At 40.2% G+C, this 20,800-nt stretch overlaps 1 protein-coding gene across 3 annotated transcripts in view; it reads right to left on the bottom strand.

Annotated features, from left to right (window-relative positions):
• Positions 1-20,800, bottom strand: part of LOC134539194 (esterase E4-like) — a 333,286-nt gene that overhangs the window by 9,235 nt on the left and 303,251 nt on the right. For 2 of the 3 annotated variants that reach the window (XM_063380966.1, XM_063380967.1), the window contains 8 exons: positions 13,756-13,905; positions 10,582-10,701; positions 9,750-9,897; positions 8,102-8,287; positions 6,264-6,481; positions 3,958-4,144; positions 2,458-2,630; positions 501-651 (listed from right to left, as the gene is read on the bottom strand). In XM_063380966.1, the coding sequence (XP_063237036.1) occupies positions 501-651; positions 2,458-2,630; positions 3,958-4,144; positions 6,264-6,481; positions 8,102-8,287; positions 9,750-9,897; positions 10,582-10,701; positions 13,756-13,905 (1,333 nt within the window). Of the gene's footprint in view, positions 1-500; positions 652-2,457; positions 2,631-3,957; positions 4,145-6,263; positions 6,482-8,101; positions 8,288-9,749; positions 9,898-10,581; positions 10,702-13,755; positions 13,906-15,993; positions 16,100-20,800 lie in introns of those variants that run through there. The other variant, XM_063380965.1, reaches the window with a different exon arrangement.

Here is a 20,800-nt window from a genome sequence, read left to right as displayed (position 1 = left end):
ACACAGACGTGTCCCAGATCCAACGGCGCACCGCAACAGTCAGTCATGTGTGGTAATGAACAAATTAAATATCTATTTTATGGTAACACTGGAAAAGTAAGGTCTGTGATTCAGATCAGCTATGGCCCCACGCCGGAAATCGCAAATAAAACAGTCTGTTAGTACAGGGCAGATAACAAGAGTGATTTGAGAACAAACAAGATTAGTCTATTGTTAACATGACCACGATAATCTGAGGACCCACAGCGACGTAGCAGGAAAACAAATGTGTCCTGGAAGCTTTTGTGCAACCAGGGAAGTTTCTGCATCAGGCTGTGTGAATGAAAGTTACCATAAGGAGCAATCAGCCCGAGACACAGCTGACACACACACACACAGGTGTATATATATATTGACTCACGAGTTGAGGAAGGGTTTCGATTAATATCATACGTTAAGTCCATACCGCCCACGAGACGTAAATCATAATAATAACAACAAATATTTTCTTGTTTGCTGACCTGAGATGTGGGTGCAGTCCTGTGTGTTGCAGGTGATAGAGTTGCTCCCTTGGTACGTGAAGTAGTACACCCAAAGGCGATCGGGTGTATGCTGCGCGACGTACTTTGTGCACTCACTGGTGCGTCGTGTCCAGTCGGCGTCGGACGAACACTGCGCACAACGCATCAACATTAGGCACGGTCCGTTCGAGGTGACTGCACCAACCCCCGCGCTTCAACCTCGTCTAACAAAATAAAAAGGGAATGAAATTAATACAACAAGGAGGGAGATTTAGAAGTGCGACTCTTACAATGGAAACTGAGACCATGTTTTGCACAACACGTGAGGCTATATGCTGGGTAGTGGACCCATAAGTACTAGCCAAAAAAAGAAAAAGAAAACTGTGTGGGATTTTTAAATCCCAAGTGTTAGCTTGATAATGATAATGTAACTACTTGACAACTAGAATAACAGTACAAAAGAAGATTTACATAGTTTTGTAATAAAAAGGCTTGTTCCACATCAATTAGTAGGGGCTGAAATATTTCTGGTATAGTACACCACAAAATATGTGGCTACTAAAATAAAGTGAATTAATTTTTGCTGGTTTGTTTGTTTGATAATAGCTGATACATTATGTTTCACAATCAGTGTAGGTATGTTAGAAATATTCTATTAAAGCTACTATATAGCGGGTGGGCCCAAAACTACTTCAAAAACTAGGTGTTAGTCTCAGCAATTAGAGTTTCTCCCATAAAATGAAATCCAAGAATGCAGTACACCAAAACTATGCAAAGGAGCTAGAGTGGAAGCCGACATCCGTAGTGAAGTTGGATACATAGTAGCTTCGGTGTAAAGGAATTCTGGATTCAACTTCTGGGAATGTGTCAATGTCAATACAACTCTTAAACTAAAAGAAATTAAAATTAGTAGGGAAAATTACCAGTGAGTTAAATGTTTTTTATTAAAAATTGAAGTCAGATCACACATCTCCCATGAAAGAAATTCAGGGTTGATTCCCAGTAAACACCACTTTTTTTTTTTTCGTAAGTGGTAAATGTGGGGGATGTTCCTGCGAGAGGTAGTGGATGCTAAAGTAGAACTAACATTGTTCCATCCATTCATGCCATCAATTACCCATCATCATCTCACTGAGCCACAGCACAAGGAACCATGTCGTGACCCATGAGTGCAAGATTTCTTCTGCCATTGATTCTGAATAGTCACACTACATTTATTACCACTCTTCTTAAAATCACACCCCATACAGTAGCATAATATGTAATAATCTTCGAAAATTCTGGACTTCAGTTAGGCTGCGCAAATTTACGAACTTCTGGAGTCGTGAATATATGAGATCTCTGTTGCTCGCACGTAGCCTATTTTAAACCAGCAACCTCACTGCGCTCAATTTATGCAGCACTGCACATGATCAAACAAATTACACGATATAATTAATGCAAACAGTTTACTCAACTTCTACAGCGTGCCTCGTCTCTACCAACATCAAAGGAAACTGCCCAGTTAAACCCTACGGAATCGTCAAAGAGCATCAAGTGTAACAAATGCGATCTGTTGGCTTGAAGTTTTACCAATTTTTTCTACTTTAATTTGCTATTAAAAGAGAGAGAAAAAAAGGAGGGTGTGAGACCATGTATTAATCAGTACATGGAGGAAGTGTCTGTTATAAAATTGAAGTAACTCTGGATAGTAATAAGTATACAAAACAAAACGTGCTAAGAATATATGTAAAAAAAAGTTAATATTGTTAAACAAAGATGTTAGCAACACACAAGTGTTAAATTTCATTAAAGAAAGGTGTTGCTATCTGTATGGGAAACTGGGATGCAAAGTCATTCTCATTTTAACTTCAGTTATGAACATGTTAATGATAGCATTCAATCACTCCTCACCTCCATGTATATGATTCCTTCAGCCAGCTCCTCTTTAGGAAGTCTCTCTCGACCATCCACTTACCTCAAGGTAAGCCATGGCGGAGAGGTCGCTGAGGGTCTCGTTGTGGAAGTAGAACTCCCGGACCCTGGCCGCCACGAGTTTTGAGGCCGGCGATCCTGCCCGCAGACCCATGTCCTCAGGCACGAAGGACTCCCAGTTTGCCTCCAGGAGCGGCCACTCTTCCATGCCTGGCACTGCGGATGATTAAATACAGCTGCCTGTGTTCGATGTCTTGTCTACGTGTAACAGCGACATTAGGGAAGGGATCGATCATGGTCTATAGTGAGGAACCACCCCAGCATTTGACTCGAAGTGGTTTCGGGAAACAGTGGGAAACCAGAATCGCTATGCCTGAACTGAAATTCTAACCTAGGTCTTCTGGAACCAGTGTCATCACATGTCACTTTGCTAAATTTGTCTTGTAAATAATGGCAAAAAAAACTTAACCTCTGCTACGGTAAAACGATGCAGTGTACATCAACAAAAAAGTTCACGAAGAGCAACCGAGCGAGATGAAGGCAGAAAATGTTGATTCCTCATTCGAAAGAATTAATCCCGATGCCTAAATCAACCCTCTGGCAAATAATGGGATGTCACATTTCCCAAAATAAAATTCTTCTCCAATTTTTATGTGTTAGCCTATATTAATTGCATGCTTTCGTCTTAAATAATAGTTGCCACTGTAGTTGAGTGGCCTGATCACTCGACTACCACCAAGGTTATTTGAGTTCAACTACAGGTGGGACACACCCAGATATTTCGTTACCGTAAGCAGATGGGTTTTCTCTTGTAGCTCCCATTTTCACACAAGTTTTCGTTTCGTCAATGCTGCATCATCATCTCATGGAGTCACAGCAGAATATCTACATCGTGACCCACGGACGTTTATTTTTTCCTTCTGCTAACACCAATCCTGGGTTTCGAAATCATGTTTTTAATTTCACTCAGTGGAAGTGCCAAATAAGTCATGTTGATTTCCATTGAATCGTCTAATTATCGTGTTATTGTGAACAAAGTTTTACTTCTACAAAGCAGAACTCGGTAATCCAGAAATTCGTTACAACTAGGGGAAGGTATTTTTCGTGAAAAAATCTGAAACTAATATTATTGCAATAAGGTAAGCACTCTTAAGCAGTAACTGGTGGCTGTATGCAAGAGAAGACCCTGTCTAATTTTGCCGGGCCATCACGACGCATTTGCTTCAGCATAAAACTGCTGTGATTGGCGTGCCGACAGTAGATACGTGTCAAAAAGTAACTCTACGAATTACAAAATACAGATGATTCTGCAGTGTTTTTTTAAACACATAGCTTGTCTCTAACTCTTTTGACGGAAAATACATGGCCCTAGGAGTTACATTTGATGTACCATTCTCTGAAAGATTGATTTAAGGTAAGTTCATGGATGTACCGAATTGCTGGATTATACTGGATGTCATGGAAACCTTGAGAAGGCACATCCAGTTTTAATCCAGCCAAAGGCGTTTGCCGATGAGGTGTTTTTTTTTTAATTTGACGGTACCGCTAGTGAGGAAAGCTGCCTCCAGCGAGTTCATGCCGATGATCTGCGGGAGGTCCTTGTTGAACGTTCCCTGCTTCAGCAGCGAGTCGGGCCTGTCGGGGAGAAAGACTTCCTCCAAGGAGTCCCCAACGCCAACCGGGTAGTCAACTGTCGGCACGAACGGGATGGTCTGCACGTTGATGGATTTCTGTGCAGAAGACGAATCAATCAAGTTAAAAAAGATCGAATGCTGTTCTTGGTCATTTTCTGAGGTTGGTTTCGTCTGTGTCAAAGGTGGAGAGTTCACTGAAGTACCGGTTGACACTGCAGAACCCATAGTCAGGGTAGTAGTCTCCTAATGTCTTTAACTTTGACACAGCCAAAACCCACAAGACAACCAATCAGGAGTCCTTGCAAAGACAGATTTTCCCAAGATGTTACTTGGGAGCCGGTGCATCAACATTAGATACCAGTTTTGGCACTTTTGCATTTCAACAGCTCGCATGAACTTTCATATTAATTTGGAACTCACATTTTGGGCTTAATAGCTGTTACGTTTTTTTGTACACCCCCTCCACGACACAGGTTGTAGCTAGCAGCATGAGGAATTGCGCGCTCAGTGTAAGTGAGTCTCACGCAACAAACTGGCTGGTCGCGTAATCGCTGCCGCGGACTGCTGTGTGTCTGAGGTGGGCTTGGAGCAGTAACAGGATCTTTACACTAAGTGTCTGCTCAAATATGCTTTTACGAAATCAAGCTTTGGAAACTTCATAATTTTCCACGGTATTGCAGATACAACTTTGAACAGTACTGGATTTTCCTCCCGGACCTGTCGGTGTCAAACCTGCAAGTTCACAATCGTTTCAACCAGATACACTTTTGAAATCTTTTCATTTACGAGTCGTCCCGAGACGCAAATCGTACAGGCGTAAAAAAAAGTATATTTAGTGGCACACAGATATCTAAGAACATTTGAAACTTTAGTTATTAGGTTATTAAAAAAATTATAGGTTACTTGTCAAAGTACACTCTTGTACAGAAGTTTTGCTGTATTTAAAATATATTTCAATTAAATACAGTAATGAGTCATGTTGCACTTATTTTCTCTCTGTTACATGTCCCATATTTACTCTGCAGTTTGCTACATTTATTTATGTTGAGTAATTTTGAATTATGACTGTTAGTTAACGTTACTTTGTGTTGTACCCCTGAAGGTTGGAATGGGACAGGGGCTACCACAAATTAAGTCAGAAAAATAACAGAACAGACGAAAATAGTAGGCTGATAATGACGAGACAGTTTCAAGAACAGAAAATAAGACATAAAAAGGAAACAAAGTAACGCACAGGCATACACAGCGAAACCGAAAAACATTTAATCCAAACGACACATACCGACGACAGTAAATTATCTGTTAAATTTCATCTCTGTATTCGTCCTTACTTTCATTTTTTCTTGGCTGAATTTTCCTTTTTTGTCTAAGTGTGTTACATTTGACATCAGCTGATATTGTTTTGTTTAGTGTTTTTATGTATTCATTTTTACTGTCCTTTCCTGAGGTTATTTTTCTATGACAACCAGCATAAATAATCAACGATGAATGCCCCCAAAATTATGTTCAATTTATCTTCCCCATAAGATGTTATGTTCAAAGTCGTCGAAAATGCAGTAGGTGACTGCTCCCTAATGATGGCGACTGCAACGTCGACCGAAACACGTCGGTGAATCATTCGCCGAGGACGCGGCCGCAACCCTTGAAGCCAAAGCTACTTCAGAAAATGGCCGTGGAAAGCCTGCGAACATTATCATTCCACGTTCCTGTCGGGAAGTTCGTGTCAAGGAAGAGCTCCGACTGAGCAGGGCCCACAGAACAAGGAGGGAAATAAAGAAGTGCGACTCTTACAGTGGAAACTGAAACCATGTTACACGCGACATGTGTCGCTATCTGTTGGGCGGGCCCATAACTACCAGCAAATAAAAAATCGGAATAGAGGTTCTCATACATAATACGTTTTTGTTGGTTGTATTAAGTCATCTCCTTGGCGGCGCAAATCTAATTTAATCGATGCGAAAATACATAATTCTGTTTTTTAATAAATAAAGGAGTAGGAGGTGCAAAAACTCATTGTATTACACACCACAAAATTAGTGGCTACCAAAATAGAGCGAATTTTCACTGGTTTGTTTGCCTGATAATAGCTTATACGTTACTTCTCCTAATAAATTTAATGTAGTTATGTCAGCAATGCATTATGAAAAGACTACCATCTAGCGGACGGGCCCATAACTACTTCAAAAAAAGCTAGGTCTCAGTCTCGGAAGCTCACCAGCTTCATCTCTGCCTTGCGGCTGGCCCAGTCGTCCAGGACCTTGTCGACGATGTCGGAGGCCGGCAGCGCGCGCAGGAACTCTGCCAGCTCCTGCGGGTCGCTCGTCCTCTTGCCCAAGGACTCGCCCAGGCGGAAGGCGTCCTCCGAGCTGGGCTCCCTGAAGGCCCAGTTGGCGCAGGCGGTGCCACTCTGCATGATGGCGCCCTTGAACAGTCCTGGAACCCCCCAACGACACGTCATCTCTCTTGTGTACGTACGTGCGTTTCAAATAAAAACCAGCAGCGGGGAAAAAAAATCTTACTAAAACCATTATCTCATTATATGTGTTTTTAACTCCAACTACACCCCACATACTGATGATTTTGTTTTTGACGTGATAACGTCTTATAAATACGATGAACGCCGGCTGCACGCACGAAAAAAGCATGACTCATTGTCACGTTCCGCCTGAGCCGAGCGTGCTAGAACTTGGCCAACCACCGTGCGAGAAAATCTTCTATAATGTCAAACGGGTTAAGGTATGCAATTTTTTCATCAATGTTTTCTTATGACGTTATCACGCAAAATTATCGTACGAAAGTGAAGCGGGGGTCCCTCTTAGTCCCGGGAACGGCTGGGGTCCACCAATCACTGTTCTTTATAGGCCTTTATTTGAACTTTTTATCCTCTTGATGTAAACCCCGAGAGGTATGTAAGAAAGAATTTTATTTTCCTAATTTTTCGATTCTGTATAACATTATCAGCCTCTACTTTCTCTTCGATTCTTTTTATTTTGGTTGAAGGACATAATTCCATTATACAGGGTGTCCGTGAAAGACCACACGTTCTTTTGGATCAGATAGAGAATAAATTTCCGAGACAGGAAGTCTTTGCCAATTTTGGATCTGACCCATAGGTAATTAGTAATTAATTAAAATAGTTAACCAATGATGAGCGCGCTCTAAGAGAAAGAAGAAGAGTGAAGCTTCTTGCCCCCTTATACTCTTGGGGCACCGTGATAGACAGTAAGCAGTAGTAGCTTCTCTCTCTCTCTCTCCCGGTAAGCACAATTCCCCCCACTCTTCTTCTTTCTCTTAGAGCACGCTCGTGGTTAACTATTTTAATTTATTACTAATTACCTATGGATCAGATCAAAAATCGGCAAAGACTTCCTGTCTCAGAAATTTATTCTCTATCTGATCCAAAACGAACGTGCGTTCTTCCACGGACACCCTATGTATATAGATTATATGATGATATGACGGCTGAGGACCGTGGGCAGCCTTCTTTTCACAGACGAGAGAGCCAAACGCTCGATCGTGCAGCTTCGGTTTTTTTTTGTTCATTGTAAATAAATATGGCGGTGTTGAGAAAAGGATACTAATGGTCAACTAGGTTAGGTTAGCTACATTATAAATACTTTAAAACGTTGCGGGCGGTTGATTTGGTTAGGATAGCTCAGTGGCAGATCCAGAGGTTCACCACGGAGGGGGCAATCTAGGATTTCAGAATAGCCAGAGAAAAAATAGTCTTAAAATTACTAAATTTGTATTTAATCTACTCACACTTCACATAACATCCAAACACAAGATTTTATGATTTTACAAGAAATTCATTAATTATATTGAAATATTTTATTCGTTTCAGAAACAATCATTTTTGTCGGCAATATTAATGTAGAAGACAACTGGTTTTTTCGGGGGGGGAGGAGGGGGCGGCACTTGCCCCTGGTGTCCCCCCCTTGGATCCGCCACTGGGATAGATGCATTAAAGATACGGAAAAAAAACACGAGCTTCGGGGAACTTGGGGTTTTTGGCTCAAAAGGCTGGCTGGGGACCGCAGCCCCGGGTCTCACCTCGGGCCATGGGCGAGACGACGAGGTACTGCACGCTCGCCGCGCCGGCGCTCTCGCCGAACACCGTCACGTGGTCCGGGCCGCCGCCGAACTGGGCGATGTTGCTCCTGACCCAGCGCAGCGCCGCCACCAGGTCCTTCAGCCCGGCGTTGGGCGTCACGTCCGAGCCTTCCAGGCTCAGGAACCCTGCAACATCCTCCACTGGCAACCTTCAATAACACCCGACTCCCTCCGACAGGCTCAGAATAATTGCTTAATGAAGCAACCCCGAGCAGACTCTCGTCCGACTGACAGGGATCTCATCATCGCCAGTGTGGGACTAGGGGCCCCGAGTGCCGCGACTTGGCATCGAACCGCGAGGCCCCTTTTGGGAGTCCCAGGTAGCCTACTTGCGACCCATAACCTCCTGGTTTGACCTATAATAGTTTCGTTTTGGCTTTTTTTGATATTGTTTTCTAAAATATGCTCCGAAGCTGTGATGAATGCGATTGGCCTCGAATATTTAAATTCAATTTCGTGTGGTGACTTTACCTTAAACTCGTGGTGTTGTCCAGCCCTCTTCCTCCGACAGCTGATCCCGACTAGGAGATTGGGACGGTTCTTTAACACGGCCCAACCACTGTCTGGACATGGGTTCCAGTTGAGGAAACCCATCCCAACTTCGGCCCCACTGAACGTCTCGACAGCTGATCCCTATTAGGAGATTGGGACGGTTCTTTCACACGGCACAACATCCAGAGAACCAGTGTCTGGACATGGGTTCCGGTTGAGGAATACCCATCCCAACTTCGGCCCCACTGAACGTCTCGACAGCTGATCCCTATTAGGAGATTGGGACGGTTCTTTCACACGGCACAATATCCAGAGAACCAGTGTCTGGACATGGGTTCCGTTTGAGGAAACCCATCCCAACTTCGGCCCCACTCAACGTCTGCCATCCCGCCGTGTACACCCCCACCCCCTCTGTCCACCAATGGAGCAAGCCCCCCACCATGAGACCTAGGCATACCTATCACATCAATGAAAACTAAATATGTACCTATACATACCTCGGAGGCAAAACGAATTATGTCAATTGTTGGCCAAATTCGCTTTTAACCATAAACTCGACAACCCTTTGTCGTCATTTATAGTGGCATATAACACTAAGATCAACGATATTATCAACGATAATTATTATAGTTGAGAAAATAAGTGAGGTACCGTTTAAAATATTTAAGCTGCTCTCATCAAAAATATGTTTTATAAGGCGTAGTGTCCTATGCCTCTGAGGCACAAATATAGTAACGTCGGTTTTAATAATGTCATCAGAATGACTGACATGATAGTTGGTAAAACAGGCACAATTCAATATTATAATTCGTTAAACTAGTTTAAATAATACTTACAACAGTGATACGTATGAAACCTTACATATTAGTGCATGCTTTGATAAATTGATAAAAAAAAATTCAGTTTTTACACGAAATATTATATAACACATATTGCAACCCACTTAACTAAGCATACGATATTTCTACTTGGTATCAACAATTCAGTTGTAAACACAGATTACAAAACTTAAAACATTATTTGCCCATAAATTAAAAAAAAAATAACTTACATGGTGGATTAATCGAAATGTATTCAAAATGTATGATATACTCACCCAAAGCAGACAGTCTGTAGTTAGCTGACACCATGACCATTCCTCGATCCGCAAAACTTTCAAAGCCATAGAATTCAAGGCTGGCCGATCCCAAGAAGAAAGCCCCTCCATGAATCCAGAACATCACCGGAAGTTTATCACCCTTATCCTACAAGAGAAAAAAAAATACTTCACTTGTTAAAAGGTACAGTAAAGATGTTGTAAGCCAATTCGCACTCTTACGTAAATGATTAAAAATAACAATGTTTATTCTATAAAATGTTGACAATTATGGATGTCTGCAGAAAACATATTTACAATTTTTTTTGTCTAAAATTTAATTAAAAATGGCTGAACATTTTCTTCAACATCTTAAGCATCAAAATACTGACAGGAATAATCAGAAGCACACGTAAAAAAAAATACTGAAATATATTTTTTGTGAATACTTTTGTATTTCACAGATAGAAATCGCAGACAATTTAATGGTATTTTTAAAAAGACTAATTCAACTAAAAAAAAAAAACACGAATAGTTATTCGTAATTTCAGATAGCTGGTGTTCCGTAGAGACGACACCGATTTAAAATTTTGAGTTATGTTTTTGTTTTCCCCGGAATAAACAGGGTAAGAACACCCGTGGAAGGAATACATCTATTATTGCAGTCGTCTCTACCAGGTTTTTGAATTTTTTCTTGGGGTTCATGTTCCCAAGTAAGTGAAATTTATACCCATGAATTTTAGAGGATAAAGACGATTATATGGATATTGTGACCTGCGTTCTTGGTTAATTTAAGGGTACACATTTCTAGCAGCGTGTGGGTTTGCACGCGGGGTTGTTCCGTTTCCCTTACCAGAGGCGCGACGACGTTCAGCAGAAGACAGTCTTCCTCGCCTTGGCCCATCTGAGTACACACCCTGAAGGGCGCGTCGGCAGGACGGACTCCCTCCCACTTCTCAGGGGCCTGGGGTGCCTGCGGACACCAGCAACCCATCGTCGCCTCCGCTCGAGAGCCCGAGAACTTTCCAGAACCATTCACTGAGCAACATCTCACCTCTCGGTACACAACATCCGGTGGGGGTGATTTCACGCGTGGAATGGAAACTTGTCACCAGTGGCTCACCCAGGAGGAGGGGGGGGGGGGTTGGGGGTTTAAACCCCCCTCCGAAAATGTGAAGAAGAAAAAACCAAACTAGAATGGAAAAAAGTAAAAACATTCCCAGTCCCAGCAAAAATAGGTACGATGGTCTATATGGGCAGCGCTCAATCTACCAAACCTTGCGAGATGTTTTCACGTCAGTGTATACATTATGGTGTTAGTATTACATTTGTAGTCTGCTACCGTGAATTACTTTAATTATTTTTTTTACAAATTAGTTTGTGTTATATAAAAAACTAAAAATTGTTTGTGCGCTACGTTTATCTCAATTTTTGCATAATTTTGGACTGTATTTCTGCAGTTCTAACTAGACATTATATGTGTGAATTGTATGCCCTTTGTTTTTGTTCGTAGAGTGAACTTAATTTGGGTGTGTGAATGCAGTAAAAAGCAAACCATCATTGTCAGTGATTTAATTTGCACAGAATGTGGACTTTAATGCATGCTATGATTCTCATGGTATTAAAATAATACTGATTTTGAGCGGACGAGACCCTGGGTTTGATAAAGGTATCTTTGTTTGATTCTTGTCTAAAACAAAATTTAGTACCGAACTAAAAATTATTATTTTTTCTACCAGCAGTATATTCAATAATTAGATACAAAAACTTCTTAAATAGCACAATTTTTCACCTATAAATCCAAATTTTCCCGGGAGATAACCCCCGGACCACCCTCTTTATTTTTTAAACCGGTGTTCCTTCATAAAAAAAATACTTCAACCCCCCCCCCCCCCGAAAAAAATTCCTGGGTGCGCCTCTGTTTGTCACCAACTTAGTCAAAGTTCACATTGCCAAACTTTAAAGTTTGACTCTTTAGTGAATATTAACAAGAAGGAAAGTATTTTTAAAAATATTCCTTTCGCGCTTTAATGATATTAAAAAAAAATTCGTTCTGCAAATCGAATGATTCGATAGTCGACGTAGCTGCTGATGCAGCGAATTCTAGCGGCGGGTGCGGAAACTACGTGTGATTCGCGTCAAGAAATGTTTTTAAAAAACACAATTTGAGAATATTTATCACTCTCGGCCATTATTTAAAAGAATTCTACGTTAAATTTCGTGTAAGAGTTTCGTATCATAAGTGTATTTGAAAAAATTAGAACACTGAGGTTAGATGTTACACATCCTCACATTTTTTTTATAAAACAAACACAAAAGTTGAATAGTTAGAATATAAAAATGACTAAATTCTATACTAATTGTTTTAAGCAAATCGAGGAAAATGTATAAAACACATTGTTTTTATATATTTTGATGTACTCCGGAAAAGAAATATAACAACGTTTTGGTATAAGCTCCTTTTTGATCATTAGCCATGGCCCGTGCGTTATTTTTTTGGAATAAAAGTAAACACTTGGGCCTTGTCACATTTTCCTTTTGAAAACAAACTCTTCAATTTATAAAATAAATTCCTAACTGACCTCAGTTTCATTCAAAAGATCATGCGATTGTCCTGGACAATACGATTGGGTGCATATCTAGTCCGTAGCAGAATACTAAAAGTTCGCCCGGGGTTAGGTCTAATTATATGATATCTTAGTCACATGTTATCACAATTGCTTTTAAAATATGACGTTATGAGTCCGTTTATTTGCAGAACAAATGACTAGAGATCATTTGACAGTACAGGATGAGTCGGAACTCGACCGAACAAAGTTTAGATGCAGGTTCATCATGGAAAAAATAACAATTTACAAATTATGATCTCTAGTGATTCCCAAGGCTGAAGTTGAAGATGAACAGAATTTTTATTGAAAATGTAAGAGAAAGCTTTAATATAGAACACAGCATGTAGATAATTTTAATCTGAATAAAGTTATACAACCAATGAATAACATTTTTATACCGTACTAGCTGTGCCCGCGACTTCGTCCGCGTGGAATAGTCTTTGGGTAGCGTTTCACACATTTTGTAATGACTCCGTAAATGTTACATCAGAATAGCTTTAATATTTCGTCTCTTGTCGCAAACTTATAAAACATTCACATAAACCTTACATATTTCCATACAAACTTTCATCCCCTATTCCCTATTGTTATTTTACACCCTTGAGGGTTAAACTTTTACAAACTTTGAATGTCATATTTATTTATATCGAATCAACAGCCTAATAAATTAGTTTCAAGCTTCTAGCTCTAAAAATGACGATAATTCCATACAACTTTTCATCCCCCCTATCAACCCCTTGCAATCTTTTTTTCGCATTAAAAAGTAGCATATGTCCTTTATCAGGCTTTAGACTATCTGTGTACCCAATTTCATTTAAATCGATTATGTAGTTTTGGCGTGAGAGCGCGACAGACAGAGTTACTTTCGCATTTATAATATCAGTAAGGAAGCAAGGATAAGGATTTCTTTGAAATAATAAACAACACGTCAGAAAATATAGTGAAAAATAACGCTGTTGCCCCAACTAAATAAATAATTTTACGACAGCGACGAGTTTTGCGGTGTTTGTATAACTATTAGTAAATACTAACCAGACGCTTATTGTTATATCATAAATAATTTCTCAAATATTTACAACAAACCATTGGGGTCAGCTTTAACTTCAAACCATTAGTTGTTTCAAGTTTTCGCTTTATTTTTTATGAGGAACTTTCAACCAGAGTTTGGTGGTAAAATTCTTATTCAGCCTGTATATAGTCGACGTTATTAGGGATAAGCTATCAGTCAAAACATTAAGTTCAGGAATGCGTGTGATTTTTTTTTTTTTGCTATTACGGCTTATAAAATTATTTCAGTTTTAATGGAACGAAGATTAAAGGAATGAAAAAAAACAGTCTTTGTTCATTCGCAGATGAAACAGTAATAAAAATGAATTGTTGCAATTAGATCATCAGTGTACAACTACGCCCCAACTCACCTTGAACCGCAGTGGACCGAGAGGGGGCTTGGCGTATGGTATGCTGGTGAAAGTGGCTATCCTTGTGCCTTTCTCCGTGACGCTCACCAGTCCTTCCAGCATCCCTTGCTCCACCTGGACCACTTTCTTCCCATCCGTCTCACCGTAAACCTGGGAACACATACACACCTTCCCTCGCTTGCTGTGTTCTTCGAGTCTGCTGCTAGCCACACGTACCCGGGAACCGGGAAAGGGGACGCACCACAACGCCGAAATGCCAAATTGACCACAACGCCGACAGCTAGAAAACTGCTGTGTACCACAACGCCGAAATACAATAATGCCGAAAAATGTCATTGCAGGACTGCCACAAAGGTAAGGTTAGGTTAGACTAGGCTAGGTTAAGTTAAGTTGGGTTATATTACGCTAGGTTCGGTTAGGTAAGGTTAGGTTTCATTGTGGTATTTCGGCGTTAAGGTGCATTTAAGAAACACACACAAATTTATTCAGTTGAGTTCACTATCTGACAGACACTACACTGCCAAAATTTACGTGCAGGAAATTGTTTCATTTTTGTGCCAACAACAAACACGCCTCTACAAAATATAGCATTTAATCACTCTCGAATTCTTATGAAAAATATCTTCAAGAACCTTGCAACAATATCCACTGCATGGATCAAATTGTTTAAACTGCAACTTTTGTAGGAGCTGACATAGGCGATTTTTACATTCAAGCACACACGAACACGACATTTCTTGGCTAGGAATTGTCAGTAGATGGCATAATGTGATGTATGTAGTTGAAGACACATTTTTTTGTTACGTTACTTATCGCCATATTGCAACAACCCAAGAATGATGCTTGACTATGCTTTATGATGGTTATGAAGTATTATTGTTCGTTAAACAGTCACTTCCATTAAAACCACTCGTCTGAAACTATTTCCACAATTAATTGTTCACATGTTATCCACAAACCTAATTATGGCAACCCCCATGCACGAGACACATTTTACGCAACGTTCATTTCGTAGGGCCCGTAAGTACTTCTTACAGGGTGCGAAGTTTCATAGAAACAAAGCTAAGTTATCTCTACGTACACCAAATCCCAAGCACAGTCGTGTCACTTCTCGTTGTTTCAGTCCGTTTGTGGTTAACTTCCAAAATTAAAAAATAAATATATTTTTATTGGCTTCATCCCATACGAAATATTATATTCATCCATTATTTTACTGATCAATTAGATATTATTATTTTCTTGTAATAAATTTTATAAATGTGTGTCTGGCTCTCGGATCAGTTTCAAACCTGTTATCCAGCACTCGAAGATAATAAGTAGGTCATCACTTTTCTGTAGAAGGGGTTCCCAAAGTGTGTACGCCACTGCGCTCAGGGATGCCACGGTTTTTTTGCATCACACAACCACTCACTTGTGTGAATAACGTAGAGCTTAAACTATTCACCGCATCAACAGTACAGCTAGATCCTTTCTATCACCTCAGGTTATTTGATCTTTAAAATCAATTTATTAATTCCAAGATGGCATACTTTTAATAAATTAAATAGTAAGATTATTTGGACGTTGTAAGGGAAATGAAAACTGGAATTATTATACGGTGGTCTGCGGGCGGGCGAGAGAGTGCGTGATCGCATCGTCAGCTGTTTGTAAAGTCGGTTTACGGACGATAGTTTAACGTGGCAACGTCATAACAAAACATTGATGAAATGATTGCATACTTTTATGAAAAAAATTGAATCATTTTTATTTATAATAATAAAAGAATAAATACTTGAAATTATACGAGTAATCAGATTTTTAAAATGCAAGAATGATTAACCATTGTTGTTGTAATAAGCAATGAAAACCACATTAACTTTTCACTTCACTTTATAATCAGTCGACGGAAACAGTTCACGTGTAGATAGATGACTTGTAATTAATTTAAAAAAAAAACTGGCGTTTAACTATAAAGTTACAAATATAATTATGAACAAGTTTTCAGATAAATAAAATATCTATAATCAATTATATGAATCACCGTAATATTTTAGTCAATTGTAACATAACCTATTATTACTGCACTCGCCGACAGCGTAACGGAACAATGAGCGTAACGGGACACAGCGTAACGGAACAATGAGCGTAACGGGACACAGAGTAACGGAACACTTTTTCGTGCGTGCAGCCGGCGTTCATCGATTTATTAGACGTTGCCACGTCAAAAATCTATTTTATTTTTGGCGATCGCAGTCTAACCTGTACGAGGCACATCAGGCAGATGATGGTCGCCGTCAGCTCCATGCCAGCGGCGTCAGTTGCCGCTCCAAGGGCCCTGGAAGAACTGTTCGTTCGACGTGTATATATGCACACACACGTGCAGTGCAACGAGGCCCTGTCTGTGGTGCTATTCGTGGTTTGTTATGTCCGGCGCATTTAGCGCGATCCGCGAGATAGGGGCATCGCGTGCCGGGGCAAGCCATTCAGCGTCCCCGTGGTGAATTGTGTTGGGGGGGGGGGGGGGAGAGGTGTGGCGGGCAATTCAAAAACGACAGCATCCGAGCCTTAATTACACTGGGAGAGCTCACTAGCTGCTCGCCTGCGAACTCATTCGTCGAGAGCATGTACTCTCTCTCTAAGCCTGTGCCTGATTTCGGTTTTCCATTGGTCAGGCAGTTCTATGCTATAGACATGGGACTCCTTCAATCCACCCACTATTTACAGCGGCGCTTCCAATACGAATATATTATGAGGATCGTTCCGAAAATTGATGTACAATTTTTTTTTACAAAACAAAGCCACAATTTTAATGGGATGGGGGGATCTCTACTCATATCTGACACCATGAGATTAAGGAAAGATGAAGGGGGAAGGAAGATGAGTTTGTGGAGAGGGCAGGACCCTTAGTGGACGGCATTCGGATCTCTGGACCTTCGCACTTATCGGTTAAGGATATGCCTTATTTTTAGGGGGGAGTCGTGAGCTGTACTAAAAAAAAAAAAAAAAATAACTAGCCAGTTCGGTTCCATACACACGCTGTTCATCCCCTGTGCGCAGATCTGCCGTGTACAGCTTCAGTCGCTGGGTGCTCCTACTCGCATTAGCATCGGACCGGAGAGACCAGTGCGCAAGTACCACCTACTACGTCCTGAGACTGTCGGCTACACTCATTGATAACTTATCATTCCACTGCACAAGTCGATCTTAAGCGCGTCCCGGTACAACCATCACCAATCTCTCTCTCTCTCTCTCTCTCTCTGCACGCGTCCAACTGCAAGGCTTAACGGTAAAAGCAAAAGGGAGCTCTCTTGCGAGGCATGGCCCCCACATACGATTACAAGGGCTTTGGACTCAGGATCGGAGACGGGAACCCCCCCCCCCCTCCCACAGTTTTACAGTCACGTGCTACATTATAATTTCATGGTTATTTCTTACCTACACTCTTTCTAGAATGTTATTCAACCTAAATAACAGTCATTGATGTGTTTTTTTTGGGTGCTCTCCGAAACCATCCTTCGGGACGCCGAATTTCAAACTTCTTCTTTTCCCGCTAGTCCGCTGGCGTAAATGTTCTGTACGTGTTTCACAGACCTGATGCAGTGCCCAGCATTTGTCCTGATCACCGAGCTTAACGTCGAAGTATCCTTGATAATCTATCTTTACAAGGTCCCTAACAGTCTTTCTGTTGTCCTTTTAATGTGCATTCTCCGCATATGTATGTAGCAAAACATATCAGATTTGTTTATAAAATTAATTTTCACTTAAAAAATGGCCACAGCGAGTATGTACATTTATTTCACACACTGAGATAAACCCGGGCCCTGGACACAGGGGTCCAACCCAACCCCACCCTTGTGGGGGTCCATGCAGTGAGGTTCCTCCACAACATGCCTCTCGTGGAAAAAGCCCTGACGAGGCGATCATACTCTCTCACCCGCCCGCAGACTACCGCGTGCTAATTCCAATATTAATTGCACTTACAATGTCTAAATCAATTTATTAGATGTATGCCACCTTGGCATTAAATAAATGTATTTTAAAAATAAATAACCCGAGGTGGTAGAAAGGATCTAGCTGTACTGTTGATGCGGTGTAAGCTTACGCTCTACGTTATTCACACGAGTGAGTGGTTGAGTGGAGCAAAAAAAAAAAAAACAAAAAAAAAACCATTGCACCTCTGAGCGCAGTGGCACACCCATTTATAAGGAAATAAATTTACTTTAATAGGAAATAATTTCAATGATTAAATGCATGAATTGTAACGAAATAAATCCAAGGAAAGGACTGAAATGTGTGGAAATGTTATCTACTTGAACATATTAATGTGAAAAAACTGAAATAACATGAAACGATACAAATGGAAATGAAATAAATTCATATATACCGAAATGAGTCGGAAACCTAATACTTCGGGAATACATCCTATAGAAAAGTGATGACATTATTTTCGAGGTGTGGATACCAGGTTTGAAACTGATCCGGTCTAGACACACATTAATTGAATTTATTACAAAATAATAATAATAATAATATCTAATTGATCAGTAAATAACCTATGTAAAAATATTTCGTATGTGATGCAGCAAATAAAAATTATTTTTTAATTTTTGGAAATTTTAGAGTTACTATGAAACAATATATTGAATACACAAATATTGACAACATATTTAAATATTTCTGTGAGAAAATTTGGGCTTCTGGAAAGTGTTTAATACACTGTACAAAATTTTTTGTTAACATTGTATGGCGGAGAATTGAATATAAAAGTTGTAAATGCAAGTCCCTTGAGTGCTTTCAAGAATCTTTACCGAGAGTTTCATGTATGAAAAATCATTCTGAAAAAAATTGGTTGTCTGTAAAGTCGGTTTATGGAAGATAGTTTAACGTGACAACGTCATAACAAAACATTGATGAAACGATTGCATACTTTTATGAATCATTTTTATTGAATTATCACTATTTTGTATGGATACACAGAAGGAGTCAAATGAAATCTACAATTTAATTGATATATTCACTTTTATTTGCACTCATTAATTCAAATATGTTTATTACTTTAACGACCAGATTATTTTAGCTATAACTTTTATACATGTTTGCTATTTACCTTCTTCGAATCTGTGTTATTCTGTTAAGGATAGGACGATGATAGGAAAAGTAGGAAAACGAATGGGAGTGTTTCAAGTTTAAATGTGCCTCGAAAAAAGTCAAATCGATGGTTGTTCCCAATCGAGTGGAAGAGAGATAGATGCGGCGCAAGCGTACAATGAGCGTAACGGGAGAGTGTCATCCTTTTTTCGTGCGTGCAGCCGGCGTTCATCGATTCATTAGACGTTGTCACGTCATTTGAGCCATTTTCTCTTCTGAACAAACGTAACCACTCATCAGCTCTCACCGCATTGTTAAGTGGTTATTGTGAACAGACGCCTCACTGGTTATTAAATCACGTGTCTTGTTTATTTTTTTTTTTTTCCTTTCTGGATCTGCGCACACCGTATGTTTAGACGGAGTGGGCGGGGCCATCAACAGTCCTTATCATCCCGCGCGCGGGGAACAGAGCACAAAAAGAGCGATTACCAGGGGAAAAACGGAGGCGGAAGCGTGGTGCATTGTGGGGCTGGCTCAGAGTTCCGGTCGCGGCGCCGTAGTTAGCCGCCGAGGTCGAGGACTGAAAACGGCGCTTGGTCGGACCACGCAGTCGTCATCATCAGCGGGGCCACGCGTGCCGTTCGTTTATGCTTTACAAGGTTGGCAGCCCGAGCACACACGTCCGACAGTCGCGGGAAGCCTACGATTCACTCTTCCTTCTGGACATGCCCGAATACTCACGTTGGCAAGCCTTCTTTCAAACAGACGAGAGAGAGAGCCAAACCTCCGATCGTGCATCTTCGGGGTATTTTTTTTTTGTTCACTGTAAATAAATATACAACTCATGATAACTTGTGGTCAATTAGGATAGGTTAGCTGTATTATAAATACTTTAAAACATTGTGGACGGTTGATTTGGTTAGGATAGATAGCTTTCCTAGCGCTGGATAGCTACATATTAAAAAGTTATTTGCTAAGCAACCATTAAATGATTTTACAGTATTTTTAATGTAGCTATACTTACCTAATATAACCAACCATCCACAATGTTTTAAAGTATTTATAATTACTTCTTGCTAATTTTAAGAACGACATCTTATAAGTTAAACCCGCGCATTTGGAGAATAAATGCCCGCGATTACCCTCCCCCCCCCCCAAATAAATACACCTGTTGTGGTACGGAAAAAAAGCGAGCATGAACTTCGGGGAACGTAGGGTTTGGCTCTCTCGTCTGTGAAATGAAGGCTTGCCAACGTGAGTATTCGGGGTATGTCCAGAAGGACGAGTGAATTGTAGGCTTCCCTTTCCGACGGCGGGTCTACAATGCCCTCTCACTTCCACCTGCGTTTTACCGTTTTACCTCTCTCTCTCTCCCCCCCCCCCCCCCCCCCCCCCCACCGGTTGTGACTATGAATGTCGAGGTCCCTGTCTACCCGGGCACACATACGATGTGCAAAGATTCAGAAAAATAAAATTATGTATATGGGTGCGTGTACGCGCATTATAATTCATACTTACTTGGCGTGATAAAAAAAAAACTAACCTGAATTTTGAATGCTGTTGATTATTAGAAATAAAATAATAAGATGACTGGAGTAATATTATAAATATACGTTTGGTTTAGTATAAATTTAAGCTATAAAAATATTTTATTAAATATAATATTCACTATTAATGTAGGCACGTGTAGGTATATAATTATTTATTTAATGTAGTAAAATAACAGTCATGAATTTTATTAATACTGAAAATCTACAAATAAGCTTAAATTTAATTTTAACTTATTTTTTAATCATTTATTTAATAATAACATAATTATTAATCAATTATAATGAAGATAAATTATACTTACAGGATCATAACCTCACTTACATTAATACACTTATAAATTTTTTAAGTACAATTTATATAACTAATATTCACAATAATTAAATGTTTTCAATGTTATGCGCCGGTATTCCATATCAATCACTAAAGT

This window comes from Bacillus rossius, chromosome 15, assembly GCF_032445375.1.
Source record: "Bacillus rossius redtenbacheri isolate Brsri chromosome 15, Brsri_v3, whole genome shotgun sequence".
Classification (NCBI taxonomy): domain Eukaryota; kingdom Metazoa; phylum Arthropoda; class Insecta; order Phasmatodea; family Bacillidae; genus Bacillus; species Bacillus rossius.
This window is presented reverse-complemented; position numbering and strand designations above follow the sequence as displayed.